This window comes from Centruroides vittatus, unplaced genomic scaffold, assembly GCF_030686945.1.
Source record: "Centruroides vittatus isolate TY-2023 unplaced genomic scaffold, ASM3068694v2 contig_767, whole genome shotgun sequence".
In the NCBI taxonomy this organism is placed as follows: Eukaryota; Metazoa; Arthropoda; class Arachnida; order Scorpiones; family Buthidae; genus Centruroides; species Centruroides vittatus.
The window spans coordinates 879,462-901,956 of NW_027122496.1; the positions used below are offsets into that span (position 1 = coordinate 879,462).

At 26.7% G+C, this 22,495-nt stretch overlaps 2 protein-coding genes across 5 annotated transcripts in view; one reads left to right on the plus strand and one right to left on the minus strand.

Annotated features, from left to right (window-relative positions):
- The window catches only part of LOC136981549 (uncharacterized), a 62,432-nt gene extending 55,619 nt beyond the window's left edge, over nt 1–6,813 (minus strand). For both annotated transcript variants that reach the window (XM_067277860.1, XM_067277859.1), the window contains exons 1-2: nt 6,477–6,813; nt 5,837–6,091 (exon numbers count right to left, since the gene is read on the minus strand). In XM_067277860.1, the coding sequence (XP_067133961.1) occupies nt 5,837–6,091; nt 6,477–6,500 (279 nt within the window). In that variant the 5' untranslated portion in view covers nt 6,501–6,813. The remainder of the gene's footprint in view (nt 1–5,836; nt 6,092–6,476) is intronic.
- The window catches only part of LOC136981550 (transcription termination factor 2-like), a 59,224-nt gene that overhangs the window by 13,666 nt on the left and 23,063 nt on the right, over nt 1–22,495 (plus strand). Inside the window, exons 1-5 of one of the 3 annotated variants that reach the window (XM_067277864.1) lie at nt 6,815–7,053; nt 16,874–16,985; nt 17,069–17,152; nt 19,314–19,386; nt 21,051–21,386. In XM_067277864.1, coding sequence (XP_067133965.1) covers nt 16,939–16,985; nt 17,069–17,152; nt 19,314–19,386; nt 21,051–21,386 — 540 coding nt within the window. In that variant the 5' untranslated portion in view covers nt 6,815–7,053; nt 16,874–16,938. Of the gene's footprint in view, nt 1–6,814; nt 7,054–13,921; nt 14,014–16,873; nt 16,986–17,068; nt 17,153–19,313; nt 19,387–21,050; nt 21,387–22,495 lie in introns of those variants that run through there. The other 2 variants (XM_067277862.1, XM_067277863.1) reach the window with 2 other exon arrangements.

The following is a 22,495-nucleotide window of genomic DNA, read 5'->3' on the forward strand; positions in this document are numbered from 1 at the left end:
ATGATACATCTGGATTAAAACAATCGCTCTTTTGTTCTATTTAATCTATGTATTGTTCCTTTAAATCAAATAAAATTTTCTCTTGCTAAAATAAATTTCCATTAAACTCCGTACAACCCGTTTATTATTATTATTATTATTAAAATGGTTTTAACTTTAACAGTCGTTAAGATGCGTCATCGCTGACGTCATCGATGCATTATTATTATTATTATTTATATGTATTAATTAAATTATATTTAAGTAATTACAATTTTTTTCTAAATTAATAATAAATTATTTTTCCTTTTATATACTTATAAAGGAAATAAATTATCACTAAATTGCTGACGTAATTTTCTGAAAATCAATAATAAATAACAATATATATATATATATATATATATATATTATTTTAACTACGTCTTGCACGTATCAAGTATTATTTACATATACATATATTATTATTTATAAATAATATATATAATATAATAAATAAAACATTAGGGAATTTATAATGACAGATTTCTGGTTTTTTTATGATAATTTCTATGTAAATAAGTATATTTAGGAAAACTTTCTCAAAGGAATAATAAAAATTGTTACTAAGAATTTTAATTATTATTATTATTATTTTAGATATAAAATTTATTAAATTTATATCTTTCTTAAGTGCATATATTTAAAGTAATTATTTGTGTTAAATTAGATTATGCTGAAGGATACACGTAAACGAGTCAGATGAAATTTAATAACTGCAGGATATAGCATAGCTTAAAGATGCTTCAGCACAAAAAAAAATGCCGAAGAGTGAATGGGGTTAGATTTAGTTCATCTAATGACGTCACTGCTTGTTCGAAACGTGAAGTTTGAGTTGGTAATGATTTCTAACTAACGGACGAAAGGTCGTCACGACAGGTGGCAGTGCCTGACAGAAAGTCACGATTTCATTGCGATTTTATTTTATTTTTTATTATTATTTTTACCCCTCCCTCCCTCTCCTTTTCGCTCTGATATTCCAAGGAGTATTATACTGAGCGGAAACGAGATTTACAAATAGACAAATTTGACATCAGAAATTCCAATTTAAATATTTACCGAATTTTTATTATTATTATTATTTTTTTAAACATTTACTAATCGATTAATAAATAGGTTAAATTAATTTCTAATTGTTTAATCGAATAAGAAAATGCATTAATTATCGATTATATTAATCAATTTACAAGATGTTTCAATTACTAATTAATAATCGATTTTAATAAGTTTCCATATGTAATTAAATTAATCGATTGTCAAAACGTTTCAATTTCGAATTTCGTGTTTTATTGTCAATTTCGATCAGCTGTTAATCTTTTCGTTTACAATTTTAACAATAAAAAAAAATCGATTACTGACGTCAGAATTTTTATTAAAACAATTTTGTCAATTTAAAAAAATATAATCGGTTAATTTATTTTTTTATTAATTAATCGTTTTTATAATTTATTTTATTAGTCTATTTTTTAATTAAAATTATTTAACTTAAAATCGATTATTTTAAGTATCGATGTTTTATTAAAATTATTTAATTAATAAAATAATAAAATCGATTAAAGAACTTAAACTATTTTACAAAATCAATATATTAAATAAAATAGTTAAATCAAATTATTTTCTTACTTTTTAAATTTTAATCGATTAAAATTGTTTATTTTTTTATAAGTGTAAAATAATAATTTGTGCAAAGTTTATTTTATATATAATTTTTTTTTATCGATTTAAAATCGATGTCAAATAATTCAACGTCATGAAATTTAAATTTTGAATTGCTTACATGTTCCATTATTTATAATCTTTCCAACTAATCGATTTTTTAGCGATTATAATTCTCGATTAAGAACTGAAAGGTCAAACTTGTTTTAGTGGTTTTTTTTAAAGCTGCTTTAAGGTCATATATAGGTTATAAAAATTCAAATTTCGAATTGATTACGTGCTCAAATTAGCTTTACATATCAAGTAATTCCGATGTGTGTGTATATATATATATTGTTTAAAATCTATAAAAATTTAATAAGATTTTTGCACTTACTTAACCGATATCAATCGAATAAAATTTAAAATAAAAAAAAATTTCTATCTAATTTAAAACTTATCGAAATTCTCATAATTTCCTTCTCTAATCGATTAAACTTCAGAAACGGAATTAATTAATTCTAATTAATTAATTATACAAATCGCTTCTTGTAAAGTTACAACATTGCTATTCAATTCCATTAAAATATATTTTCATTTTAAATAATTTTAGAATAATTTTAAAACGAATTTATTATATTATTACACAAACACAGCTGAATAATAATAATAATTCTTTACACAGCAGAAAGAAAGAAATTAAGTTAGAAACTCACGAAAAGTATTACTCAAGTTTACTATTTATTGCATTATATTGCACCACACCCTAAATTCCATCTTACTATGTAACCTTCTAAACAGTATGATTAAGTATATTCTATTAGACTAACTTAGTACGTTGCTAAATTATCTCCGACTATATCACATTACCTGGCCATGTTCATTAAACCATAAATAATTATAATCTATTCGTACATTCTACAAGAATGAATCGAGTTTAATTTTTTTTCTCTTCCCCTTTCTTTCTCTTTCTCACCCTCCCTTGCTCTTCTATCCCCATTTTTGTTACTACTTTATTATTATTACTACTATTATTTGGGATGTTTTAATTATGTTAAAAGTTAAATTTTTTCTTCGAATCGATTTTATATTTTGTTATAAATAATATCAAAGGGGATGCTGTGTGACGTAGGCAAGTTTGACAATTCTAACAAAGGGGGTCAATGTTTTACTTCACAGCTGGAAAAACATAAGAAACAGTGGCCACATGCATCTTTAACCCGAGGGTCTGAAATTCTTGCTTGGCTGAGTAATCAGACTACAACAAAGAATGTTCCAAACAATCATTCAACTCGACCGGTTTTCTGGTAACGTAAATGTATCAAAATCAAAGTAGAATATCGAGAGATCAAACAGGAAACTTTTTTATTATATTATATATATATTCTATTTTATTTTATTTTTTTATTCTTTTTTATCTCCTCCTAAGTAAGAGCTGAAGATAGAATAAGGGATAATAATAATTCTCCAGCAATACAATTTAACATCAGTAACATTAGCTAGGATTTAAATTGACAGAATAAATATTTATTTAATTTTTAATCAAATTTGATATTATTAATTTACGAAATAATATAAATAATTTTTATGTAGACAAAAGGAAATGTTAATTAAACATTAATGGTATTCAATTTTTAAAACGAAAACAGAAGAAAAACATTATTTTGTATACATATATATATAGATGTATTTTATTTTCGATGGGTTTATTTATGTAATTAACTTTAGTTATTTTCGTGATTAGCCCCCTTTAAGAGTCCGGATGTCAAAGAACAAAGAATTTGATAGGAACTAAATGTGGACCCCCCCTTTTGGTCTTGTTAAATATGACCGTCTCACCCCCTAGGGAGAGCAATGGAACAGTCCTATTACCATAGCAACGGTGGAGGTCGTGAGGAGTTCCCGATTTATAGCTCGTTGTCAGTGACAAGTTTAGTAGTGTGATATAAACACCCCTTTTGTTCGACAAGTTTAAAGAATGAAGTAAAATGTATTAAATATTAATAATAATTTCATTAAAATTTTTTTCATTTTTTTAATTATTTAATTTTTTTATTTTTATAATTTTAACATATATCTGTATATATTAAAATAAATAAATAAATAAATATTTATTTATGACCTAAAAGCCAGAAATGTGGAATAAATTCTATTTACTTATTTATTTTTTTAATTTTTTTTTTATTCATATTTATTACTGTACCGTAACAGCTGACCTCATTTTTCTCCGAACGATTTGAATTAATTTGTAAAAGAATATGCAAAATTGTTCTAAATAATTAAATATTCATTTTTTTTAAATAAATTAGATTAATGGCATTTATTTATAGAATATTATTTTAATATTATTTTCTAGTTTTTAATTTGAAACGTAAAAAAGTTCTATTTTTTTCGTTCTCTTCTACCATTTTTAAAGGTAATTTAAAAAAATTTTTTTTGAATATTTAATTATTATTTTTTCGGCCATTTTTTAATTATTATTATTTTAATTTTTTATTTATGTAATAATGATAATAATAATAATAATAATATCATTACTATCATCATCATTATTATTTGATGATCCGTTACTGAATTCTAGTCGTTTATAAGAAGTTATCGAAGAGTAAGGAATAGTTCAGGAAATGACGTCGAGAGCAGAGAGAAACTAATCGATTATCCGTCGCAATGTTGCGTCACCCCCCGGTTCGGAGAAAGTATTATTCGGTTGCTGAAAGAGCAATTTTTCTTCCATGCAGTTAAAAATAAATAAAACAAAATCATATCGTATATATAACTCTATATATTTTTATCTATATAAATATATAGATATACATAATTCAATAATAACATAAAACATAAAATGGATGATAAAATAAACAAAATAAAACAAAAATTCATCGAAACTATTCAATAAGAATTTCCATTAAAAAAGACAATGAGTCAATTCGAGGAAACGTAAAGAAATAATAATAATGATAAAATAAAAATTTTTAAATTCTTAATAATTAAAATTTATTTTTGTCTTATTTTATTTTTTAAATAAAATTTTAATTAATTCATCTGTCGAATGATGATAAAATTATCGTTTAATTAAAAATATTCGTTTAATTACACAATAATGTTTCATTTTTTTAATTAATTAAAAATTCTTTTTGCTTTCTTTTTTTAAATATATAAAATAATTATAAAAAAAATTTATTTATTAAAGAGAAAATTAAAAAAAAAAACAAGATTGTTCGAGTTATGCTAATTTTAATTCTCAATTGCCTCTTAATGAGAACATAGATAAACATCATCATCATCATCGTTGAGAAATTCGTAAAAGGAATCGTAAAAATTAAAATAGCCAAAAGTTAATAATAATTTATTTTAAAAAAGTTTTTAAATTTGGGAATTTTTTTTTACGTTTTTATCACCTGTTTTTATAAGTGCGCTATTTATGGGCGGTGCCCCTTAAACAATAACATTACTATTGGTCGTTACGTTTAACGAAAAGTTTATTTAAATATTAAATAAACTTTTAAACGATATAATAATATAAAAAAGGAAATTAAAATTTAAAAAAAAGGACGATAACATTCATTAAATATTAAATTAGAAACGCACACGAACAACAACTTCATTTTTCTAAAAATAGTTACGTTAAGGGCGAACTTTTGATGAATATTCTCGAGAGGGAATTGATTTCCACATCAGAAACAGAAAAATCATTCTAAACTCGTTAATTGACACTTTACAAATTACATCAGCTCAAATAAATTATTTTAAAGTCATTTTATCTAAAATGTATTTAAAATCATTTCGAAATGGAATTACGACATCGATCGTTTAATTCTGCCGTTTTATTATTATTATTATTATTTAAATGCAATTAAGCGGCAGTTTTTTTAAATAAAAAATAATAGAAACAAGTTTAATGCGGTTAGCGGTATTAAAAAAACAAAAAAAACAAGAACAGAGGAAAATAATTAGCGTGATAAATATTAATAAATAATATAAGTAAATAGTAAAATTACGAAGAACACTGCGACGACGACAACAACAGATTTGCATTATCACAGTTAGTATATATTAAATTTTGGCCGATGTCCCAGATGTCGAACAATTACACGAGTAAGTCGAACACGCACGGTTTATTTCAAGTCCGAGTAAAAACGATATTTAATAATAGAAGAAGTAGAAGAAACAAAAAGTCACTCACCTCACCGTGATGAGACTGACGTCCCAAAGGTGTTTGCTCGGGCAAAAAGTAAAGTCTCACACTGGATAACATCTGATCGGTATTCCTATCCTCCCATAGCAATTGCAATTCGCCGATACAGGGATCATCGTTGGACGATATCTTGACAAAGAAAAATTCTCCTAACATCAAGATCCTGCATTTATCGTGCTTGTAATATTTGAAAGCCTTGTAGAACGTATACGATCCATGTTGACAACCGGGAGATCCTATGAACTGTAGAAACATCATATAGAAATCAATTTCCAGTGGCCGAGATCGTGCTAAGCTGCACACTACACGAGCCACATGCTCGCACTAGATGGACGGAGATCCCCGCGCGGCCGATACACCTACAGAAACCGGGGACACAAACACAAAAAAAAAACACATTTTTTTAACCCGACCCCCCGAAGAAATCTTCCAAACTTTCTCTCCCCGAAAACATATTTATATACGACTAAAATATATATAAGTATACATATGTATATATTTTTTGTATATATACGTGTAAAATCTAATAAAACGTGATGGTAAGCAGCACGTGCAACAAGTGACAACCCCATTAAAGTGCATTATATAATATATATAATATATATAAAACATGTGTAACCATATTCACCTTTGGATAATACCTATCATCCATCGATGTCCTGTCAAATGATTACCGCCGCTCCCGTCGATTCATACCACTGCTATCGGGCTTTTTGTAAACAATACTTCACAGACGGTTATTTTATCGCCCCGCGTATTCATATCCTGTCATGTAAGTTCATTTGCATGTTTCGCCTTTCCTATAACTCTATCGGCCTTCGCAGACATCAATTGTTGTTTAAACGGTCCGTCCGACGAGTCCGCGCACACAACGCATAAAATAAAAATAAATGACAAACAATATCGTCACGAAGTGAGTCGCTGTTGTCGTTCGTCACTTATCAATCCCGTCGTGCCTCGCGCGCCGACCATCATGGCGGAATGTTGTTTACCTCGGTCGACGCCGATCATTGTATCGTAATTCTCCTTTAAATTAATGCGATTTCGCGTAAGTGTGGCTTGCCGTTAAGCTCCTAAGACCTCGAGGATTTCGTCTGTGCGGTCAGTTTGTCTCTCATGTCCTCCGGTGTGCTTATATCTGTCTATTTTTCTCCCTCCCGACGTGCGCACTATACACGATTGTATGAGCGGAAACGGGGTTTGATGTAAGTTGATCTTTCGAAACTTTCTCGTTACGAAATCATTGTTTTTCTACAGAAAATCGATCTCGATTTATTTCTAGCTCCCCTTTTTTATTATTTTGTTCATAAATAAAGCGATTTATGTCTATTGAATTACCTACTGCAACGTTATATCTCATCCCTACGTTAATTGAGCGCTTAACATGCGAGAATCCCACCTTACGTAAGCTCCTTCACGTAAACAAACGTCATATCAGTTTATAAATAACAGTAAAATTAATTTCCTCTATTAAAATCTAATCATAATTTATTATTTTATTTATTTATTACATCTAGAATTCTCTCTCCTCCCTCATTAAACAAGACCCATAACAAAAGAATTGATAAAACAGGAGAGAAACCTAAACAATAAACACAAAATAATACATAAAAAAACAAAGAGCAATGTATAAAATCTTTAAAATACTATTAAAAAACAATATTATTGATTAGGTACTTGATTATTTCACAGATTTATTTTATCTCGGTCATATATGTTGATAATACATACTACTTTAGAAAGAATTAAAAATGATTATTTTAGTTTAAATAAAAAATAATCTATTTGTTAAATTACTAAATATATTGGAATAAATATAAGTACGTACAGGAGTCATTCTCGTAATAAAAATAAACAAACCTGCTTTAAAATTTTATTACAAAACATATGACGATTACGACACAGTTTCATCAGATTTATGTTTTAATTTAATTTTATTATTTTTCTAAATTGTTAGTTAATAAATAAATATTGTAAATTTATTCTAAGAAAATTATTTGATGATTTTTAATATTTTTAGATATGCATTTTAATTTATAAATGGCACTTTAATTTTATTTTAAATATTTATATTAAATGGTTTATTGTAAAGTGATGTAAAGACAAATATGCTTATGTAATTGAGTTTAAATGGAAAAATATTAGCAAATACATGAAAAAGTCAAATAAATTTTGATTATTTATTACTTATAATGTAAAAGTCATTGTAATAATGTACAAAATGATTATTTAAAAATATGTTGTTTCTTTTTTATTGTTTAAATTTAAATAATTTTATACATACAGAAACCGTTTATTCGAATATTAATAAAATGATATTTTAAAAATAAAATTCAAATCTACGGACGAAATTACATTTTCCAAAAGTATTTAATCCGTCGTTAATCTTCTGTCACCCGATTATTTTTACGACGACTAATGATTATTTTTAATCTTGTTTTTATCAGAATTTTATGTAATTATAAAAAAAGAAGAAATATTTTAGTCTATTATAATTATTTTTTCTAAACTAACATATAAAAATAAAAATTAATTACATTTGTTAAATAAGTTTTTAAAAAAACTCTTTTAGAATGAATTTTTATTGCCATTAAATGATATTTCAGAGTACAAAAACAGGACTGTTTAATCATTTATTTTGAAAAATAAAAATAACTGATAGCTTGAAATTTGTATATTGTAACATAATACCAGTTTTGCATGTAGGATTTTATTATTTCCGAGAGCTGAATTTAATAAATTTATAATGAATATTAAACTTTGATTATAAATCTTATCTTGCAATAATAAAATTTTTCCAGTTGAATATTATCTGTCATAAATTATTATTGATTAGATAATATATATATTTTTTCAAATTAAACCAATTTTCTATTAATGGAATTTTCTATTTTTTTCTCAAAATCACATTATTATTTATTATTATTATTAAATAAAAACATTCTCAAAATAAATGTAGCAGAATAAAATCAAATTTAATTGCCTCTGGTAGATTTAAATCTTTATTTAAGAAAACTAGTAAAATAATTTTCTTAAGTTATATAATTTTTAAGAAATTAATCAAGTGTAATATAAATAATAATAATAATAATAATAATAATAATATAAATGGTAATAATCTTTAGAATAATTAGAATTTTGGATTAAACTCTTTCGAAATTCAAATTAAATTTTACATATTTTAAAAAATTAAAAATATATTTTATTAAAATAATTTAAAAATGCCATTCTTATCTATGTTTTTTGTACTTTGCTTTAATATATTTTCTTTATCAGTTATCATTTTAATATCATTTTGTATAAATGTTAAAATAATAATCACTAATGTAATGCTATAATTAATATCATTTTCCTTTGAATATAACTCAATTATTTATTTAAAAAAATAATAATAATAATTAAATAGTAGTAATATTCTTAGAATAGTTGTGTATACTAATAATAAATTTCAAGATTTGTGTAAGTAGTATTAAATAATAATAATAATTCCAGAAAACGAGACCGGAGACTTTCCTGCGGAAACGGGATAAATTAAAACCGTTCGGATTTATCGTCATTTAAATATTTAAAAATAATACACTGTTTTAAATATTAATTTATTACCTCATTTTAAGATTAGATGATAAATTTTCTCATTCATTATTTCACTTTTTCTGCAAACAAGATAAAGATTGATTATCATCATCATTTTTTTAAATATATATATATATATTATTAAAGATATGGTAAACATTTCTAAAAAGTAATTTAAATACCAGCTTTAAATTTAGCTTTCTAGCTAATTTATAAGTTTTTATTTGAATAGTTTCTTTAATTTATTTAAAATATTAAATTGAAAAATAAAAAAAAAAGATTCTTGGAAAACTTGAAACATTATTAGTATATTATTTACACAATATTGTGAATGACATTAAATCTCTTTGAACTTTGGAATTTCTTCCTGTACTCATTAAATAACATCTGCTGTAAGTCAAGTACTTTATACTACTTCAAAATGTAATTTTGTTAAATTTAATTGAAAATTAACTGCATTACATAAGGACGTAAAAATTTATATTATTTATGTATACTTTTTTCTATACTTGGTAATTTTAATATCTAGTTATAGAGAAATCAGCCTATGGAACAAAATAATGTGTATAAATATCTTGCGGGAGATGATTAAAAATTAATTTCTAATAAATAATTAGTGTAGAAAAATACATAAATGAGCAGATAGGCAAGTAATTGTTATCTGTCAAAGTCTGCCAACATTGCTAAACATTATTTTTCAATAATAGCATCAGAAAAAAAACAAAAAATATTGTAAAATATTAACTAAGCAGAAATTTAATTAAAAATCATGGCAGTTAAACAAAACTTTTAAACCATAAAAAGAACAAAGGGCATTTAGATAAAATGTTTACATGACGTGATAAATATTTTTTAAAACTTAATCTAGACATTTATTATATATATATATATATAGATAGATAATAAGAAATTTAAAAGGATACTTTATTGCATCAATCAATACAATAACAACATTGTAATTGCTATCTATACGTATATAACTAAATATTAATATATATCAGTATTTAATACAGTGAATAAATGAATTTAAACGGCATTTAATTATTCCATAATTTAAAATAATTATTATCTCAAATATTTTCACCTGGAATGAATGAATACATTATTCATTTTATGTGAAAACAGACTCATCGATCGTTTCCCTAATGTCCTAACTTAACATTTGCTAATGTTATTACAAGATTGAAATTTTAAAATATATCTTAATTCACTATTCTTTATTGTTTTCTTTCTTCTTTACTTCACTCCAATTAAATTCGATTTGAATTTAAAATTACTTTGTTTACTCAAAAAATAAAATAAAATTATTATTTAATTTTTCTATAATTTAAATTATTTTTAATATAATTTTAAATTTTTTAAACGAAAATTTATTTTTATTATTTTTTTAAATTACTTTTATAAATTAATTATCGGATAATGGAAAGCCGAAACATAAGGGAAAAAATAGAAAAAATATTCTTGTAATGGAAAAATAAATCGATTTCACGTTAAATGTCGCTTACGTAACGTTTTTTTCTGTATATTTTTATTTAATAATAATCAATTACAGGTTTAATTGTCATTAAATCATTTAATTTCGTTTTATCGGCATTCTTTGAAGTCGTGTTAAATTACGATTAGTCTTAAGTAATCAATTTAACCAATGGCAATCGATTACACACGACGAACAAATAATAATCAGTTTTCCTATCGATTTCGATTGTGTCACGTTTAATTGCAATTAAGTGATTGTAATTTCGTCGATTTTAAACATTTCTAAGATTTTAATAATAATAATATTTTTATATACGTAATATATGTCGATTCCGATTGGCTAACTGATTTTTACGTTGGCACGATATAAATATTTCAAATGTAATATACATAAATTAGTTAGCGATTAGATTAAATGCCATTAAATGATTAAATTACGATTAAGCTGGAGACACAGATCATGAAAAATGCTCCGGTGGCGACATCTGGTAGAGGCAATCGATACGATGCCATAAATCACGGCCAAATGGCCACGGAATTATTTCTATGTATTACTCTATTTGTTATACTTTATACGTATTTTATGTATGAGGAATAGATTTTAGGCTAGCAGATTTTATTTTATTTTATGTATTATTTTTTTATATATTTTCACTTTAAACTAAAGTGGTGAGCTGCCTCCAAATCGAAGATAAATCTTCGATTTGGCAGGCGGCTCACGCGTCGTACTACTTTACAAAATCTCGAAAAACAATTTTTAATTCGCTAAAATATTTTTTCGATAATCTCAGTTGAATTGTAGTTTTTTTTTATGTATTAAATTACTGTAATCGCGAAATTATTAGATGTGTGTATTGTTAAACGTAACCTGTCATAGATGAATTCCCAAGGCTATATTTTAATTTTTTTTTTTTTTTTTTTTTTAAAAAAGGAAAGTTAATCGTTGTAATTGTTAGGAAGCGATCATAAAAATCCACTTAAAACAGGTTTTATTGTCTTCTCCTATGAAATTTAAATAAAACAAAATTTGCAGTATTAGGGATAATTTTTTCTTTATTTTATCCACCCTCTCGGCATGAAAATGACAAATTTGACTTCTCGGCTATGTCTTTCTTAGGTAGTTTTTACTCTTACACCTGCCTGTATGCAATTAGTAAAGTTATATTTAATGTTTTTAAATGATTTTAGTGGTATTAAACGCCATTTTTTTTTTCTAAATAGTGTTGGAAAGATGATTTTGATTTGAATTGCAACAGTTCGTGTAATGACGAAATCGTTTGTAAAACATTAAACATTTCGTCGTTAAGTGATTAAAAATATCTCTTTGACTCGAAATGGTTCCTAATGTAAGGTTTAACGTTGTAAACTCTTTTTAACGTGGAATAAAGTTGGGCCTTTATGTAACTTTTGGCAATCTTTAAATCAGATTTAAAGTGAATTATTGTGTTTATATTATGAGTATTATGCCTCGTACCCATATCGCGTGTTAAGTTCTGTACCGATGTAGTGTATTATACCCGCCACTCGTATCATATGCTTTGCATCGACGTCGTAGAAATTGTCTTGTATTGGCATTGTTCTGTTTGTATTTGTGATTAATAGATTTGACACGTGATTAATGTAATCACGGTTCCGATCTTGGAATTTTCTTATTGCGAAACTTTTACGTTAACGTTAAAAATTGAATGAATAAATAAATTTCAACCTGATTTATTTAAACACGAAATTATTCGTTTTGATATTCCTGATTCCGCTTTACCTCATTAATATCATTAATTATAGATTTGAAAATTTATTGTTATCAAAGTTAAATAAATTTTGTAGCCGTAAAAACAAAACAGGAAATTTGTGTTTTAAATTGCTCACATGAAAACAAATTTTCAGGAACGTGAAACAATTTAAAGTCCCGATACAATCTTTCATTCGGGATATATATGGCACTTCAGAAATTCGACAAATTGAAAAATATAAGTCAACGAATTGTGAAAAAATATAAAAGTTTATACAACAAAACTGATAATTTATCAATTTGTAATTTCCAATATTAAATTTTAAAAAATGTGGCACGTCACAAACATGGCGCACTTATTATTATTATATTTTTAATTATAATTTTAAAAATTTAATTTAATTCGAATTATTATATTGCTATACTTAACAGTTTTATTTTTAGTCGTACGCGTGCGGCGATAATACCCGAACCCGAATCATCTGCATTTTCATACTTTTAGATTATTTTAATTACTTCTTATTTAAAATTTAAAAATGGAGCAGCGCAATACTTTATTTACGTAACTGGAAAGAAGTGTGGAAGCGATGATACTCGAACCCGGACACTCCGCTTTTTAACATTTAAATCATTAATTTTTACGCATTAAAATAGCGCTAGGAGTAAAGATAACTATTTAAACATTTATATATAAAAAGCGTTACGCGATCATTAATACTAGCAATTTAATATACCTTTCATCCGATACTGTTATTTAATATTTTAGCAGCGAACATCATAAACTCGTTTCGAGAAAATAAATCAAAATCAATACTGTCAAGCGGCGGACATTTCTCAATTTATTTCTCCGACTCGTATCGTATCGCGATCGCGTTTCGTTCGTAAAATCGTATTTCCATCTATCACCCCTATTCAAATTATTAATTTAATTTAATAAATTTTTACTTTACGAAAGTTTTCTAAACGATCTTAATAAATTTTGTAACAAGTTTCGAGTATTCGGAAACTAATTAAAAGTTTATTTTACAAACTACATCTTCCTCCTTCAGGGGGAGTCTTTAGTTAATATTTCAAATACCAGAAGGCGCTTTTTCCCGGAAATTATTTGCAAATAACGTCATAAAAAATATTGATAAAAAATCGTTTTAGCTAACATTTAAAATAAAGATCGGTACCCCGTTTATGAAATTATTATTATTATTAAATGGTTTTTAAACGCCATTAAAAACGTAATTAAGTAAATGTTAATTTAACCCAATTAATGGCATTTTTAAAAACGTTACTATTTTCGGCGACAGATGGCGCTTACCGAAGAAACGTCGGTTTTATTGTTTGTTCGAATCGAGTGGTGGGATTTGTAAGATGGATTCGTCTTGTCCTGCTCATAGTAAGGCTCGTTAGGTGATATTTATTATTATTTTTTGTTAAAAAAATAAAGGCGAAATAATGCAGATGAAGTGAATTAAATGAATCAACAAGTTATGACGTAGCAACTTGTTAAATCGTAATTGTGACGTAATTCGAACGTGTTTTAACATGTCATAGTTGGAATGAATTGCATCCCGATAATGGAATAATTCTTGACAAGTTTCAAAATAATAGAATATTAGTTAACTGAAATGTTCCATTACTTTATAGAATGTGGAATTTTAAACCCCTTTGTGAGATACAGCTTGCAGAAATCGACTCTCTTCGGGGTCACTATGCTAAGCTTTTAGTAGCTCGTTTCACTATTTACAGAGTACTTGGGTGTGATATAGTTTTAGGTGGGTGTGGGTTTCGACTTTGTATAGGTGCCGAGGTGCAAATGATAACCGGCATCGAAGCGTGCGACTACTTGCAGATAGTGGCTGCGTTTGACAGACTCGACAGTTGTAATCGAGCGGCGACTAGTAATGTACACATTGGAACAAAAAGCCTCGTCGGTCGGTTTCGAGTAGCAATAGGTAGCATAAACAAAGGATGCTACCAAATGTGACGTTAAAACACCAAACGTGTTCCGAAAGAGCTCTACCGTAGAGGGCGTTCGGCAGAAAAATACTCGACGGCTCCGGAACTGTCGAGTCTGCCGAACGCAGCCAATGGTACACTGTAAAAAGTGATCTTTGGAGGCGAACGAATACCTTGTGAAGGGACACATGTACGGATATGGTTTCTTTGACTTTTTTGCTCTTATGGGGATCTACAATTCTAGAGTGGGTGTGAAATTCCTCATTTAAAGTTTATATCTTACCCAAGATATAGCTCCCCTAAAATTTGTCTATGTAAAATTTTGAAGATCCTCAAAAATGGGATAAAATTTAAAAGTGAAAAATCGAACTATTTCTCGAAACAGTGGTAAATCAACTGTTCTTCATTTTATGAGAAACTTCTAAAAGCTTGTAAAACACAAGAAATGCCATTGAACTGACTATTTCCGGATGCATTGGAGTCACACTGTGCACTCTATTAAGCCTATGCCAATTTTAAGGAACTCTATCTTGTCATATGTAAACAATTGGTTATTTTTCCTGTTTTCACTCGTATGGGTATAGTCCATAGCTCTGATAAGGTCCCAACTACTTCGTTCAGAGCTGCATTTATGCCAAATATAAAACAATATGTAATTGGACCGAGAGATGCCGGTGAAACAATAATACAAATAGCAATGATGTTAAAGATTGGTCAAAGTGCAATTTCAAAAATACTAAAGTGGCATAAGAATGGCGAGCTGGAAAGTAGAGCTGTCGAACACTTGTACAGGACCCAAAAATGTGAACAGAAACATAACTGTTTCTGTCCACAATTAAGATTCTTTAATACTAACAGTACATTATACTGATAGTCTTAAAGCACTGGATTGATGCAGCGTGGTTACTCATATCAAAATTAACTTGTTTATTAAATATTATGTAATATATAGTTGATTTATAGTTCATCTATGACTGGTTTAAGTTGTCTACAGGTCAAATAATTTTGAAAATCACTGTCTAGAGAATAAATTCGAATTTTTATAGAAACATTTTTAAAGAAATTCGTGAATTATTCATCGTGTAGACAATTGAAAATTAAAATATAAATATATACAATTCTAGAATATTGAATAAAATTTAATAATTAGAATGTTTGAGAACTCTTAATCAAATTTCTTTATCATTGTGAAACATACTATTGATTAAGTAAACAACATATAAGTGAGTCACTTGACATTGAAATTAGCAAGCATAATTAAATATTTTAGTTACTTCTCGACTCTAACGTACTCGTTATTAATTTAATAAGTATCGGACTCGTCGAAATTGTAATTCGAAGAACGACTCTTCCTTTCTGTACTAAATCCCAGTGAATACAAAGAGATGGAAGCCACAAAAATGTTATTTCCATAAATAAAGTTAGGGATTCTGAAGTCCACTTTAACACGGCTAATTTAGTTACATTGAAAAAAATTATCATTCTTAAGTAAAATATAGCAAATGGATAGAAATGCTAGGATTTGATGATTATTTGTTTTGAGAATTATGTTAATTGATTAAGATAACTTTGATTGTTTACATTTAATCTTCTCTAAAGCCATTTTTAAACTGATAGTCTTTGATTTTAAATAATTTTTTAGTTGATGATTATCCTTCATATTATAGAAATATATTTTAAGATTAAAATCATCCTCTGGTGGTGTTTTAATTTGAATGGTACAAATTGAATAACAAAAATTATGAATTATTTTACTTAATCGTTAATTATCCAAAGTAATTTGATTTGAAAGTAGGCATTAGGCTGCCGTCGTGTCCTAATTTTAATAGTCGGTCAAAATATATCCCGAAATAATGCAGTGTTTAATTATTTGATTACGATAATGTTTGGGCTTGATTTGTTTGTGCAGTTGTATAATAGTAAACACCAATATAAATTTCTGGACTTTATTGTTATACAATTTATTTATTAAATTGATTTTATTTTCGTGACTTTTTTATTCCCGAAAACACGAGTGAAAATAGTTTATTTTTAAATAGTTTCTCGAGTTTTAACGATGTATTGTTGGTCTCTAATCGCTCGGCAATATCTATTTACAATGTTTTGATGTCGGACGAGCACGTCGAATCGATAATTACGGCACTATTAATTTTTCTTTTTTCTTTTTATTTGCACTATTAATTGTTAACATAATTAAATAGTAAATTCTTAATCTTATTTTGCATCATCTTATAATTATCTAAAACTTATTTTTACATACATCAATCAAGTTTAATGTATATATTTTTTTTTAATAGAATTAAACTGTTTGCTGAAAACTGGATCTACGGTAGGACATCCTAATTATGGCAAAAGTTACTATATGTGTCCATTGTATCCAAAGAGATGTAACTATGTAGCAAAAACAAGGTTTGTATAAGCTGTTCCATAAGTTATTATTTATATTATTGTAGAAATTAAGAATATACAAAATTGTTAACTTTATTTTTTAGCATTCCGCCTAGATTCTGTTCTAGACATAAAAATAATGTTGTAGAATTGCAAGTATTTAAAGATTCGGCTTCTGGCGAGAAAAGGTTTGTTTTGAAATTATAAATTTGATTTTTGTAATAGAAAAATTTTGTCTAAAAGAATAGTTATTTGGATTTCAGGCCACAAAGTGTAGGAAAATGTTGAAAATTTCAGTGAGAAGACTGAAATTATTATAGGTTTTTCAAATTTTATGTTTTAATTTAAAGCACAATTTTTTCTTACAACTTTTTCAGTTAGCAGAAAGTAATTGTTAATTAAAAAGGAAAAAATGTATAAAATATAATCGTTCTGTCAGTCTTTGTAACTTTTAAAATAATTCTTCATTAATTGGTTTACAAGTAAATTTACTGTGGAAAAGTTTTTTTAATATTTGATGTACTGTACAGTGGACCCCCGATATAGCGCGCACGTCGGGCGGAAAACGACACTCGCGTTATAAGGTGAACCGCATTATACCGAGCGGCACGGTGTAACGCGGTTCACCTCTTTACTTTAGCAATGATGTCAAGCTTTTCTTTTACTCATCATGCATACAATAATTAAACACTATTCAAAATACATTCATGAACTCAATACATACACAATTACTCAATACGCAGTAACAATAAAATGCGCTACTCACTAACGCCGCACGGACCTGTATAGACGTGTTTGAACTTATCGCATCGCGAACATCGTGCGCGCTATAACGAAGGTCCACTGTATTTTAAATTGCAAGAAAATAAAATAATGCACATCTTTTATATATATATATAATAAAAACACGTTAATATATTGAAAAATATTCCAAATTGATTAAAAGAAGGTACAAACTTTGCAATAGATCTCTTATATGTTATTGATAGAACACAGGATTTTAATCTCCCTGTAAATAAAATTCAGTCAAATTGCTATTGCAATTAATTTATGTTGGTCGTTCTTAACCTGTTTTATTACTCGAGTCTCTTGAATTTTTAAAATATATGTTTACACCCTCAAAGTAAAATTCAATAAGTTTGTTTTTACTTAAAGAGTAGTTTTATTTGGGTATGTTTCAGTCTAGGTACAGCTAAGCAATTAAGAAATAAAATTTGCCTTTGCCATTTCGTTAATGTAAATGCATTTACATCAAATCTAGGGATTTTATAACAGAAAAAAATGCATAATTATAATTTTGAATTTAATATTTGTATATTCTGTTAAGATGATTTTGAAAACACGCAGTTCTCAGTGAAACAAATAGGGAAAAAAAAGGTAAAAGTTTAAAGAAAGAAAAGCATTTTTTTGCGCGCAGAGTTCTCTCATGGGTGCATCTCTGCATAAGCGACCTTTGACTGAGAACCGTCGATTTATGTATTAGAGAAAAAAATGCAAAATTGACTCATATTCACATTTTGACTGCAGGAATTCAACAAAGTAAAAGTTTTTATTTAAAAATATCAACAACACATAAAGAATCATTTTTATTATTTTGTAATTTTTTACAAATGCTAGTTTCCTCTAAATATTTTGTATCCATCAAACTACAAGAGAATAAAGACACGTGATGTAGTTACTACTTGGTATCTAAACTCCATTATATAAATTCTACTTGTATTCATAATTATCAACAAGAGAATTTTTCCACTGTTTATAATATTTTTATTTTAGTAAATATCAATAATTTATTTACAAAATTTGAAGACTAAACACACTAAAAGAAACAATTGAAGTCTTATATTTGCCTATTTGCAGCTGTCGGAATGCAATTAACAATAGTGGAGTTGTTTTTAGTTTTTATATTTTGTAATGTTTTAATACGACGTCATCCCGATTTTTAAATTATTATCTTTACAAATCAATAGTTTATATCGTTATAGTTTTAAAATAAATATGTAATATCATGCAACTATTTATAATGTATTATAATATCAAATTTTCAAACTTATATAATTATGCTCTTTAAAATTTTATGATTTTACAACAAACTTTTGGTTCAAACTTATTTTTGACTGAAACTTTTTTGATAAAGCTTCACTATTTTTAGCAAGACAAATTGCCACAATTTAAATTCCAATGTAACTAATGTTTAATTGTTGCAGTAATACAAAATATAGTTCTCAGAACTCCAGTTCTTATATTCTCTGTAATATTGAGTAAATGCTAAATCTTAGAAATTGTATTTAATAATAGTTTTATGGATTTGTCGTTATTATTTATTAATTTTTTTTTTCTTTTTTTAATCAGACATTATCTTCGGTGTAAAGAAGGTAAAGACGATTCTGGAAAGTATTGTGAAATTCTTGTATCAAAAGTTCAGGTAAAACTTTCTGTTTAATCATATAAATACTTGCCAAGAATATAATTTTACATTTAAAAAAACATTATTTATCAATAATAATAACTTTTTAAATTTATATTCTACAATATGTACTTCAGTTTCTGTCTGTTTGATATTAATTTTTCAGGATGTTATAACAATAACAAATTTTTGTCAGGCTGTGTTTGGGCTGCTAATTTAATTAACTACCTGCATAATTTGGCTAAAGATAGGCAGTTAGTCTAGAATATTTATTGATATTAGTAATTAGAAATTAAAATAAACTAAATAATTTAGAATAATCTAGAGGAAGCAGATTGACCTAAATGGAGTTCAAACTCTCATCTTTTTCATACCATCAGATGTTAGTAATATGCAGGTTAAACTGCCTGTCTTTAGGTGAAATTATATAGTTAAATTAGTCATCCAAATATAGCCAACAAATCTGAAAATTAGGTATTTGAATTAATATTAATAAATTGGACTTGATAACTAATTGCTTATATATTAAAAATTTGAATTTTAAACTTTTTAGATGTAAGTTTTACGTCGTGATGACAAACCCCGTGACCCATGCAATGATTTTAAGGTTTTCACATAGAAAGTGTTAGATTTCTATATATTATATATAAAAAAATGACTATTCAATAATTTCAAAACTGCATGTGCCCATTAAAAATTCACATTGCTTTATATGGATTTCAAAAATATGTAAAGAATGTTTTCAGTTTCTTAATGTGAAAGCAGTCCTCAAGCTGTTGTGAAAAATCTTGAAAACCAGCAATTATGAGCTTAAGTATGATAGAAAATTATCATCATCAAACAACAGTTTTTCCATTAAATGAAATATTTATTTCTGTAATAATTGCATTATTGCAGTAGAACTTTCTTTGTGGTCATTTCAGTTATGTGGCCACCCTTGAAATTTTCCTGTAAAACTGCACAAGTTTTAATATAAATCAAACTTCATCTTTTCAGCTACTCACTTAAGTGGCCAAGATAGATGTGTCCTATTATTCAGTGTTATAATATGTTAGTCTGTTTGAAAGTTTGAATTACTGTCTATCGCAAAGGATTCGGTATTATTTGAATTTTGTTTACTTTTATAATATGTATTAAACTTCTAGCGGGATTCGTATCGTATTGTACTCGCGATACATATTACTCTAATGTGCTCTAATACAGTTATTTACGTCAATTTTTTTATAACTCCACTTAGGTGTTCACCTCACTTGTTGCCAGAAATTGTATAACCTCGAAGGTGGCCATATAAATGAGATTTTACTCTTTTATTTCACTTATATAAGTGTTTATTGTTATTTTTATGATATAGATTAAAAAGTTAAAGTAAAATTTGTAAGCATTTTTTTTTTTTTTTTGTTAATTTTTTAATTACTGTACTCAAATTAAATTTGACCTCCCAATTTGGAATTACTAAATTTCAAATTCACTTTTGATCCACCTTTGGTAAAAGGGTTTGCCATCACTGCTCTATACCACTTCCCCTTATAAAGATAATTGAAAATTGTATTATGTATATCATAAAATAAACTTATTTGTTACATATATAATGTAATGAATAAGTTTATTTTAATATATTTAAATTTATAAATTTAAAAACATTTTGTATCAACATATTAATATTTCAGACTGAATATTTGTAGGATGAAACTAAATCGTTTCAGCCGAAGGAAAGTAAAGACGATGTGGCTGGAAAATCATCTAGTCGGTTTTATTTTAATGACGATAATAAAACAAAATTAGTGGTCGAAGGACAAAATAAAACAGTGCCATTTTGCGAAAATGAAAACAATGCTAGTTTCAGAAATCCTTCGTCAGTTTTATCGAGTTCGTCGTCCGACGACGAGTCCGACAGAGAAGAAGAGAACGGGCCGTCTGCTTTGGCGTCGGACAAAAAAGAAGAGTATTCTGTTCGGTCGACGGGTTTGGGCATTTCTGAAGATTGGACAAAGTTGCAAATTGAATTAGATAGAAGAAAGGTAACATCTGACTTGAGTTTGATACTTTGAGAATAATCAATTATATTTTTAATGATAATTTTCTTTTATAAAACAGTATTGTCTGTTTATTATATTTTTATTGAATTTTATTTAATGAAACATATATGTAATAAATTAGTTAACAATATATCTTCATATCATTAACCTTCTCCTAGATATTAATTTACTTGTTAGGTATCATTGCATAATTATTACTACTGATAAATAAAGTAATACTGATACTATAAGTTGTCTTGAATCTAAAACACTATTTTTTTTTTTTAACAAATACATCTCTCCAATTTGATATCAACACATTTCTTTCTTTCGCCTTCTCTGCTTAGGAAGGAAAGCAATAATATAAAGATATATTTTGAGTTCAGAACAGTTTCCCAAATGTTAATTCTAATTCTGTAATTAAACAATGATGTTTAATCATGATAAGAACTTCAAATTTGATTGCCCACTTCCACTTACAAATATAAAAAGACTGACTAGGATTAAGCATTTCATCACTTGTAACAATGTGGATATAACATATTGTAAATTACTATAAAGTTATTCATGTTTGGGCATTTTCTTTTTGCTGTTTGTTTGCATAGAAATGTAACCAAATGTAAATTATTATTATTGTTATTATTATGTTCATATTTCTTAAATCTTAAGTTTATACAGATTTAAAGAAATCACTAGTTTTATTTTTAAAAATTGTATAATATATTGATAAAAATTAGATTTTCTTATACAGGGTGTCCCAAATCAAACTTGACACTTTCCAGCCGGCTACAGCAAAAACGATTCATCAGAAAGTCGTGAAAATTTGGGAATGCCTTAATGAGGTGATGGGAATTTTTTATAAAGCAAAAAAAAGTTAATTTTAAAAACACCACTAGAAGGTGTATTATAGCTTTATGCAGAACATAACAATGAGCTATACGAGTTATCTATCTAATGTGAACAAAACATGATGGATACCATCTGAAAGCATAAAACAGCATGCTCAATGGTTGCATGCAGTGTATGCTTTGAATGTTACGCATGTGGCATGCTGTGCTGTCCGTAAGGTATGACAGTGATGTTATAGGATCCCAGTAGACTAAGTCTTTGAG